Source organism: Gymnoscopelus braueri, assembly GCF_963280865.1.
Source record: "Gymnoscopelus braueri genome assembly, chromosome: 14".
In the NCBI taxonomy this organism is placed as follows: Eukaryota; Metazoa; Chordata; class Actinopteri; order Myctophiformes; family Myctophidae; genus Gymnoscopelus; species Gymnoscopelus braueri.
In genome coordinates this window covers 43278792-43289978 of record NC_137619.1, presented here as the reverse complement: position 1 = coordinate 43289978, position 11187 = coordinate 43278792, and the positions used below count along the sequence as shown (strand labels likewise).

Below are 11187 nucleotides of genomic sequence, written 5' to 3'. Positions count from 1 at the left end.
GGTTCATGTATGTTAATAATAATCTAAATCCACCAAATAACTTGTAACTAAAGGTTTCAAATAATGTAGTGGAGTAGAAGTATAAAGTATTTGCAAAATGGACATAGTTACTCATGTAAAGTAAAAGTTCTTCAAAATTGTACTTAAGTAGAGTACTTGAGTAAATGTACCACTGCATATGGACCAACACCTTGTTTTGCCTCTTTATAACATTAGCCTTTATTGTCCCGTTTATAGTTGGGGAGTATAATCACAGTTTCAAGAATATAAAAATTATATATGAGAATGAATGTATGTACCGTAGGCATTTCCTTTAACCACCCTATCCACAAGTTTCTGAGAGAGTGCACTGGGGAAAATTATGTGTGAATTATGGGCAACAATTCCTTTTGTCAGTCATTCAGTTAATTAAAATTTCATTTGAGTGATCCTTGTCAGTAAGCAATAAAGTGGGAACACAACTTGTCAGAAATCAAAAAGGGTCATAATATAGTCTGCTTACTTACCCTATAAGATCTCCATTCCCCCAGGTGATTCTAATTAATGGTCAATGCTTATTATCAAGCGCTGAAGTCACTTAAAAAGCACCATTTAATCTCCATGCAGAGATGCAGGTGTCACAGCAGTAAACAGCAGCCAGTCAAAATGAAAACACAGAGCTAGGGCTAGGCTACTGCTAAGAGCAAGAGCAAGAGCCATTGATCATTCATTTGAATCAGCTGTGTGGAGGGAGATGTTGTAGGGAAAGTAGGCTCTAGGCTGACTATTGACTGACATGGATCACTCAAATGAATTGAATGACTGACAAGACAACAGAAAGTGATGTCCATACTTATGGAACACTGGAAACTCTGGGCCCCCCAGGGTTCTATACATGGTAGACGCATTGTGACCCTGTAGATGGGCTATTTTTGCTGAATGTTCGCCTGTTGTGATGTGAATATATAGGGACGCTAGGGTTCATGTGGTTACGTTTCTAGCAATTCACACAGTAACATCTTCAGTGTTAACTTAATTCATCTGTTTAATAACTAAGTTATGAAGTTGAAGTTCAAAGGGATCAATTAAGAGCTCCCTCTGGTCCCCCACCCCCCCCCCCCCCCCCCCCCACAGACTTTTCAGTCCCTGCAATGGATGAATGTCAACATAAACAGTGGAACAAAACCAAAATAAACAGCCAGAGGGATGTCTTTCTGCAGGACAACACACCAGCATAATTATATAGTGGCTGATAGAGGGAAAGAATGCTAAATCAATATATAAATACATGTAATATATTATTTTTTTTCTAATTTAGGCTCAAAGTTACCTAGTCTGCCTTTAATGTTTCCTACGCAAAATATATATATTATTTGTTTTAAGACATTTTGAAAATAGCTAATATGTAGATTGGCTATTTTCACTGTTTTTGAAATAGGGCTTAGGGCTTAAGTGGTTTTTGGACACACCTGTGGCTAAATACTGCCTCCTTGGTTCTATTCAAGGAGGCAGGATTCCTGGCCCACGGCAGGAATGCAACCTGTTTGTATAGCGATGGGTAGCTGGGGGCCAGACAGGGACCCGGGGAGGGTGGTATGTGACACACCGACTGGTTCCTCCACATTGGTGAGCCAAATAACTTCACTATCAAGCCACACCCTGTGTTGTGCGTATAAAAAAGGCTACCTCGCTCTGGCATGACACACAGGACACCTCTCACCGACACGCTAATCCTCTCTCCACACCAACAGGGACTCCTTCTCCACCACCGCACACCACGACCACCGACCAACCATGAGTGTGAGGAACCAACGCAGCGGCCTGTACAGGGCAGGGGGTTTCAGTAGCACGTCTCTGGGGTCCTATAACAGGACCAAGGCCAGCTTTGGACCCCACCTGGGGGGTCCCATCACTCCTGTAACGTTCAACAAGAGCCTACTGGCGCCGCTCAACTTGGGCATTGACCCCACCATCCAAGCTGTCCGCACCGGCGAGAAGGACCAGATCAAGGGCCTCAACAACCGCTTTGCGTCCTTAATCGATCAGGTAAGAGAGGCCTTGTTATCACGAGTTGAGAAAGTTGAATGTCTGACTTACAGCGCGACATGACATTGCTTCATGTCATGTCATGTCCGGTGATGTGACACGTCCTGTATTGCAGAATCACAACTAAACTAATACTGGAACCCCCAATCTACACTGTAAGATCCTCAGTGTTCGTTTAACTCAGAGGGTGTATGATAACCATTTAATGGACCCCAAAGGGTCCCATTTGGTTCCATTCGTACGCTCTTGGAGTTACAGACCCCGTAAGGGTCCATTTGGACCGCTGGTGGTCCCCGGACCCGAAACAGTGATTTATGACATAAATTCATAGCCTGGCATCGAGTATTCAACTGACATTACATTCTAAAAGCCAGAGGGTTTTAGTGCATCATTTGTGCATCAATTTATGGTCAAGTACTCTGAATAGTAACGCTGACAATCCAATCCATTGCAGTTATTCAGAATCAAACATTTAGTACAGTCAGTGGTGGAAAGTAACTACATAAGTACATTTACTTAAGTACTGTACTTAAGTAACATTTTGAGGTCTTTGTACTTTACTTGAGTATTTCCAACTTCCAATACTTTTACTTCTACTCAACTACATCTCAGAGGCAAATACTGTACTTTTACTCCGCTACAATTATTTGAAAACTTTAGCTACTAGCTACTTTTCAGATATAAATTATTATATTAAGAAACATACATTAACCACTTTAGCCCTATTTTATACCTAGGCTATATGAAAATAGCCAATCTACAAGCTCACAACGCGTCGCAATGCGACGCGTTGTGAGCTTGTAGATCGGCTATTTTCAAATATTTTAGTACTTTTACTTTTGGTACTTAAAGTACATTTTGTTGCCAATACTTTTGTACTTTTACTCAAGTACATTTTGAATTCTGGACTTTTACGTAACAGAGTATTTCTATATTGCAGTATTGGTATTTTTACTTAAGTAAAGCATTTGAATACTTTTTCCACCACTGAGTACAGTCAGTATCAAACACCTGTTAATGGTTTGTTGGCTTTGTTTGTTTGTGTTTTTCCCAGGTGAGATTCGCGGAGCAGAAGAACAAGATGCTGGAGACCAAATGGAAGCTTCTGCACGAGCAGACCACCGCCTCGTCCAACATCGAGCCCATGATGAAGGCCTACATCTTCAACCTGCAGAGGAAGCTGGACATGGTCGTCAACGACAAGAGCAGGCTGGACCAGGAGAACCACAGCATGCACAGGAGCGTGGAGGACTTCAAGACAAAGTAAGACATTAACCCATTAGAACCGGGAACACATCTGTGTAACCACTTATCCATTATATTATTATATTATATTATATGTAACCATTATACTTTGACTAAAAATAGCAGATTTGCAAGCTATGAGCTTGTAGATCTGCTATTTTTTGGAAAAATTGTGTTTCTTTTTGCAAATCTTTGAATGTAGTATATATTTTTTAAACATACGTTTTTAACTCAAATGATTACTTCTGGGGATTCCAAATCCTATTTTATTTATTTTTTGTATTATGTTGCTATACATCAGTGGTTCTCAAACTTTTTCATGTCAAGGACCACCCAAAATTATATGTATTTGTCCGCGGACCCCATAGAAACGGTAGCCTTTCTCTTTCAGCATGCTGAAAAAGAAGCCGTTGCTCTTCACGTTGAATAAAACACAAAAAAAGTTTGAAATCTCGTTTGAAATGACCAAACCTGCCTACCGATGATGTCACTGGTAGGTAGGTTTCTGAACTGTCCGCAGCCCTCCTCTGAGACACATTTCTGTGCCATCTTATAATGAGCATTAGATTAGTGAGGAGCAATTATATAAAGATAGGTTGGAAATTGGCGCGTCGTGGTACTTTAAGAATTGCATGTTTGTGACGTTATTCTTAGTCACATACGTAAATGTAACTAGATATGACACTAACAGGTGTGTTTTTGTTTTCCTGTGTCTGGTTTCAGGTATGAGGATGAGATTCACAAGAGGAATGAAGCAGAGAATGAGTTTGTCATTCTTAAAAAGGTACAAATCATCGTTATACAGTACTGGAAAATGCATTAGTTATTTCCAGTAAATAACAGCAACACCACTTTCTTAACCTCAACAAGCAAACAATTTTCATTGAGAGATTCAAATATCTGCATAGTGTAAAAATAAATAAAAATCTATTGATTTGCATCCATTTTTACATTCTCTGAGTTCAAATTAAAACTGGGGATTTTACTGTGTGTTGTTGCAATGTTTATCCGTGGTTGTTAACCTATTGGTTCTCAAAGTGGGACCCCCAGGGGTCCTTGGGGGGGTTCCAGGGGGTCCCCAGCTAAATTTGTTAATACAACATCACAATCATTTTAACCACTTTAACCATATTTCATAAAGTGGCTATTTAAAAAATATCAGATATACAAGCTCACAGCACGTCACTTTGTGCCGTGCTGCGAGCTTGTATATCTGCTCTTTTTGGGGAGAAAATTGACAAATCTTGACATTTTGAACAATTTTGAATTTGTTAAACATAAATCTTCTCTTTTTGGGGGGTCCCTGCACGAAACATTTTCAGATGGGGGTCCGTGGCCAAATACATATCAATTTGGGGGTCCTTGACATGAAAAAAGATTGAGAACCACTACTGTGTTGGGAGTGGGACATGATGTACAACACATATGTATCTGATGAAATGGTGTCTTCATCTAGGATGTGGATGCTGGCTATCTGTCCAAGGTGGATGTGGAGGACAAGGTCTCCAGTCTGGTGGAAGAGCTCAACTTCCTCAGGACACTCTATGACACGGTAAAGCATCTTCACACAATTCATCACGTCGTTGATTCTAATAAAGTATACAGTACCTATCCACACCAACACAAACCCTAGCGTCCCTGTTCTGGGCATGTCATCATTATAAGCAAACATTCAACAAAAATCGGCTGAAAATAGCCGATCTACTAAGCAGTGGTGGAAAAAGTACTCAAGTTTTTCACTTATCAATACTGCAATGTAGAGTAAAAGTACAAAAGTATTGGTATCAAAATGTACTTAAAGTATCAAAAGTAGAAAGTACTCATTGTGCAGAATGTCCCATTTCACAAGTTTTCAAATGTATAAAATGTGGGAAAATCTTTTGAAATTTGCCGATCTACAAGCTCACAATGCGTCGCATCGCGACCCATTGTGAGCTTGTAGATCGGCTAATTTCAAATGGCTGAGATGTAAATGGTAAATGATGCATTTATATAGCGTTTTTATCCAAAGCGCTTTACATAGAATGTGCATTACACTCCCCCTTTCACACACACATTCATACACCGATGGCGGAGGAAACCATACACGGCACCAACCTGCTCATCGGGAGCAATTAGGGGTTCAGTGTCTTGCTCAAGGACACTTCGACACTAACTCAGGGGGAATCCGGGATCGAACTGGGGAACTCACAGGTTCCCATCCGGCCGCTCTACCGGCCACTCTACCCCCTGAGCCATTGCCGCCCCAAAATTGTACTTAAGTACAGTACTTGAGTAAATGTACTTATAGTTACTTTACACCATTGGGGCCAAGTATATACCTCTGGGGGACCTCAGGTCAATGAAGTATAAGATTTTAAAGGGTTCAAAATAATGTATTTGAGCTATAAAAACCTGACCGTTGCAATGCTAAAGCGTTTACCATCATGGTGTTTTTTTGTACTCATAACGTTGTTGGTTTTGCCACAGGAACTGAGAGAGCTGCAGGAGAGCCTCAAGGAGATGTCTGTGGTCGTCCAGATGGACAACTCCCGCGGTCTGAACATGGACCAGATCGTGTCCGAGGTCAGAGCCCAGTATGAGGAGATCGCTGCACGGAGCCGCACGGAGGCCGAGAGCTGGTACAAGGTCAAGGTGAGGAGAAGATCAGTGGTGGACAGTAACTAAGTACATCTACTGGAGTTCATTCCATTTCAAACCTTTATTTATTCTCAAAGGACATTGAGGTTGCCCTCATTTGCAGTGTCGTTGAGATGCATCACAGTACAGTTTCATTTTCACATCAATATTCATATAAACAATACAAAACAAAAACAAAGCAGAAACTTCCCCCTATCGTGTGTTACAACACAAACCTATCAGGTGTGTGTAGACTAGTAAGTTAACCAACTAAACTTCTTCTACTCAATCCCACCAGTTTGACCAGATGGCCTCCACGACTGACCAGTACAACAGTGAACTGAGTCAGACCAAGGGGGAGATCGCAGAGCTCAAACACCTGATCAGCCGTCTGCAGAACGAAATCCACAATGTGAAGGCACAGGTGAGTACGGTACACACCGTGGAAAGTAATTAAGTACACGTACTTAGGTACAATTTTGAGGTACTTTTACTTTACTGGAGTATTTCCAATGTTCAATACTTTTACTTCTACTCCACTACATCTCAGAGGCAAATATTATACTTTTTACTCCACTACAATTATTTGCAAACTTTAGTTACTAGTTACCAATAGATAGATAGGTGTAGATTTAGATTATTATCACAAAACATACATTAACCACTTCAGCCCTCTATATATTTTGACCATTTGAAAATCGTCAAATGGACGATTTGACGTTTAAAAAAGAAATATCTTAATAGTTATAGTTAGTTATAGTTATAGTTACAGTTATAGTTACTAGACCATACCGTGGGGGGATATGCGCACATGATTTGGCAACCCGGGAGCCAGTGAACACAAAAACGCTAATAAACAGCTGACATTTGGGGAAAGCGAAAAACGGGCCTCGGTGTTCCGTGCACATGGTAATGGTCAATGGCTGTGTGCAAATTCAGATCAATTGCTCCTGCCACTGAGGAGAACCGGGCAGAAGAGATTTTGGGCTCACCACCACAGGGGGCCCCAGAGAAATGAGTTAGACATAGCGGCACAATAATTTTAACCACTTGGCTTTGGGTATTCAAAAATAGCAGATATACAAGCTCATAGTGCGGCACCGAGTGCCGCACTATGAGCTTGTAGATCTGCTATTTTTGAAAAATCTTGAAAATGCGTGCATATCTTTGAATATATATATATTTTTAAAGCGAAGATTTTTTAACTCAAATCTTTGCTTCTGGGGGTCCCTGGCACAAAACATTTTCAGATGGGGGTCCGGGTCAAATGTATATCAATTTAGGGGTCCTTGGCATGAAAAAGGTTGAAAACCACTGCTTTAATCCAACTATAGGGATTGATTATGAATAGATTATTTTATTAAAATATCGATTATTAATGTTTTTTTTAAATGGATTAAATGGATTCTTACGATTAACCGTTGCACCCCTATAATCTCCAATGTCCTCAGCGTATCAAGCTGGACGACCGGATCGCGGAGGCAGAGGCGACCGGCGCAAAGACGGTGAAGGACGCCGAAGCTCGCATCAGCGTCCTGAAGCAGGTTCTGCAGAGCGACAAGTACAACATGGCCGAACAGGTCAGAAACTACCAGGAGCTGATGAACGTCAAGCTGGCCCTGGACATCGAGATCTCCACCTACAGGAAACTCCTGGAGGGAGAGGAGGAGAGGTGAGTGCCTGCCTGAGATTTAAATGGTTAACAATGTTCAGTGGACCACTGGTTCTCAACGTGGGGTCCGGGGACCCTCAGAGGACCTTGATGGGGGGGTTCCATGGGGGGTCCCCCAGCTTAATGATTGATAGTTAGTAACCAAATGGACCCTTAAGGATCTGTAACTCTGAGAGTGCGCTTACGAGTCAGTTTTGGCTCCATTTTGTACGCTTTCAGGCTTAAATTACCACTAAGGATTTTTACAGTGTAGATTGGGGGCCCAGAGATAAAAATCGTATCACATGGGGGTGGTGGGGGACGTGACGTCACACCATTTGAAGTAATAACAGCGAACCTCTCAAGATGGCGCCACCTTTCCACTGAACTCAATGGATGGGGGCCGCCATGTTGTGACAGCCAATGCAGGTTGAAAACGTGTACTAAAAATGCACATTGAAAAAGTAGTGCACATTGTAAAGTGCTTCGGATAAAGGCACAATATAAATGCACCATTTACCTTTTTTCAATGCTCTGGGTTGTGAAATCTTACAGTGTGTAACCTCTGTCACTCACAGGATTGGACATCAGTCTATCATCAGCATTCACAACAACAGCGGTAAGCATTTCACACCTTCAAATGTACACAGCACACACTCAATAGTGTTTGAAGCTTACTGTATAAGACACTCATAAGCAGTGTGACATGTTGTGAGCTATTTTCACCAGCATACATCTATTAGTATAAATATAGGCTTTAGTCAACAGTTTTCAACGTGGGATCCAATGTTTGTAGATTAACCACTTAAGACATATTTTATACTTTAAAGTATGTCAGAAATAGGCAAAATAATGTTCTATTTGGCTGTGGGATTGCATAATACAGGTTGTGTAAAACGTGTAAAAAAAGGTGTCTACAGATGTATTTGTAGTCGGTGTTCTTTAACTGCTCTCTTTCCTCCAGGCCTGTATTATGAACCTATATGCACGTATCCAGGACCAAGACGTACGTATGTAACAACTTTTCTTGTAAATGAATGCCATGCTTTGTCATACTAACTGCAGTGTCACACAAAAGTAGCAAAAATAGCCGATCTACAAGCTCACGCACAACGCGTGAGCTTGCTTGCTTTGATTGCTTGATGCTTGCTTTTAAGGGAATGTGAAAGAGGTTAAGTGTGCGTGTGTGTGTGTGTGTGTGTGTGTGTGTGTGTGTGTGTGTGTGTGTGTGTGTGTGTGTGTGTGTGTAAAATATTGAACCAATGAAAAGCATTGACTGGAGCTTGTGGCTGTGGGTTTCTGTATCGATGGAGTAAACAAACTTGTGAGCTTGTAGATCTGCTAAAGTTTTTATACATTTGAAAACTTGAAACTTTTGTACTTTTCCTCAATTACATTTTGAATTCCAGACTCTCACTTGTAACAGAGTATTTCTACGTTAAAGTATTGATACTTTTACTCAATTAAAAAATGTGAGTACTTTTTTCACCACTGATTTTACCACTGTGGGGCTTCGACAATGTTTGCTGCCTAAACAGCTTAAAATGTGGGACCCTACGTAGATTTAATCAAACTCTACTTTTCTTCTGTTCCCTCCAGACTCTGTGCTGAAGTTTGATGAATCAGAGATCGAACGACCAAGTAAGTATTTTACAACTGTGGTGGGAAACTTATCTCTTTCAACTTTTTGTGTGTTTTTTTTCCCCGTAAATTAAGGCCCTGGTTCAGTGGTTTTCAACCAGTGGTTCGGGAACCGCCAGTGGTCCTTGGGGGGGGGGGGGGGGGGGGGGGGGGGGTTACCAGGGGGTCCCCAGCGAAATTAGTTAACATAGCGGCACAATCAGTTTAACAACCACTTAGCTTTGGCTATTCAAAAATAACAGATATACAGTACAAGCTCTATGAGCTTGTATATCTGTTATTTTTGAAAAATCTTGTGCTGGGGACCCCACTTTGAGAACCACTGTTCTAGATCCCAAGAGTTTTCTGAAAAAGTATGTTGCTATATTGTGTGTGTGTGTGTGTGTGTGTATATTTATAAAATAAATCTGTTTTTAATGGGTTAAACTGCGTTCTTTCCTGCAGGCTCCCCTGGGATGAAGACCCCGGTTCTCATCATGACCACCGAGACCCAGGACAGCACCATCAACTGGAACTGAAACTGAAACTACAGTACAGGAAAAATTTTTGTAAAAGGAAGTATCATGGTTATTATTAACAGAGCCTGGTTACTGTGTTGTGCTCGTATCCCTTACATACGAGTGTAATAGCCTACGCAGAGTTTACTAAACCCAACGTACCTGTGTATTCACTTATGCCTTATACAGTACTTCATAATATTTGCCATTATTTGGCATTTTGAATACTGACAAACGTTAACTCAGTTGCATGATCGTTTAAAATCCAATGTATAACTACGCATCCGGATGTTGCTTTTGTTGTTTTACATTCATTGTCATTTGTGAAATAACGTCTTCATGTACTGTTAGGGACAGCCTTACTGTCTTTCCATTCTCTGTACCAGTAGTATAAAGTAGTGTAACTAAGTACATTTACTCTCAAGTACTGTACTTGAGTAAATGGGAATTTTTACTCAGTACTTTTACTTCTACTCCACTACATCTCAGAGGCAAATGTTATACTTTTACTCCACTACAATTATTTGAAAACTTTAGTTGCTTTGTAGATTTAGAATATTATTACAAAACTTACATGAACCACTTCAGCCCTATACATTTCGGCCATTTGAAAATAGCCGATCTACAAGCTCTATTGACATTTTATACATTTGGAAACTTGTGAAATGGGACACTCTGCATAATGAGTAGTTTCTACTTTTGGTACTTTAAGTACATTTTGATACCAATACTTTTGTACTTTTACTCAAGTCATTTTTTTTATTTCCGCACTTTTACTTGTAACAGAGTACTTCTACATTGCAGTATATTGATCATTTTACTTAAGTAAAACATTTTAGTACTTTTTCCACCACTGCTTCATGCTGTATACTGTTGTGAGTACTGTACAACATAAGGATGGTCTGGAGAACTATACTGCTCATGTAATTAAACTTGTATCTCAGAAATACAACGTGCCTGTGACTTTGTTTGCTAAATAATCATTTTAATTTAATGTATTCATTTTTTTGTATACATAGTATAGCTATCAGTGAAATACATGTATAAAAAGCTCTTTATTTCACAAAATAATGTGTATATTGAAGGAGCCATTCTGCCTGTGATTGGCAGGCAATGACATAAGGGACACAGGTGCAACAGGCCAGTTAATGAATGGCATGGTATGGGCACGCTGGGGAGATTTTCCTTTTTTTTTTACCGTTCTTTGGTATTATGTGATTCCCTGTTACACTAAATAAATGGGAACCTCACCCAACAGCAGCTTTTGGTTTGGACATTACATCATTGAAACGCGTCAACAACGGATTTCCCTGTGCCCAGCCGAGTGGCGAAATGTTTGTTTGAAATAGTCACTACAGGTATGAGAAACTCCTGAGTCAAAAGTTTCTTACACACTCAGCCCTGCGCCAATCAGAGTTACAGTACACTAATTTGAAGAAGGGGAGGCTCTATGCACAGCAGCCTTATTGGAAAGAAATTGGGCCTTTCTTACTTCCTTCACAGGTGTTA

General features: G+C 40.5%; 1 protein-coding gene across 3 annotated transcripts; it reads left to right on the top strand.

The window, feature by feature from the left end:
• The first annotated feature begins 1691 nt into the window (after nucleotides 1-1691).
• LOC308100743 (intermediate filament protein ON3-like) lies at nucleotides 1692-10938 on the top strand. 3 transcript variants are annotated; one of them, XM_080449824.1, is made up of 11 exons: nucleotides 1692-2025; nucleotides 3080-3288; nucleotides 3994-4054; nucleotides 4727-4822; nucleotides 5740-5904; nucleotides 6188-6313; nucleotides 7341-7561; nucleotides 8119-8159; nucleotides 8505-8546; nucleotides 9140-9181; nucleotides 9626-10938. In XM_080449824.1, exons 1-11 carry the CDS (start codon nucleotides 1774-1776, stop codon nucleotides 9697-9699), a joined length of 1329 nt encoding a protein of 442 aa, XP_080305950.1. In that variant the 5' UTR covers nucleotides 1692-1773; the 3' UTR covers nucleotides 9700-10938. The 3 variants fall into 3 exon arrangements, with proteins under 3 accessions (XP_080305950.1, XP_080305952.1, XP_080305951.1); XM_080449826.1 differs by having other exon boundaries at nucleotides 8505-8550; XM_080449825.1 differs by lacking the exon at nucleotides 9140-9181.
• The last annotated feature ends 249 nt before the right edge of the window (nucleotides 10939-11187 follow it).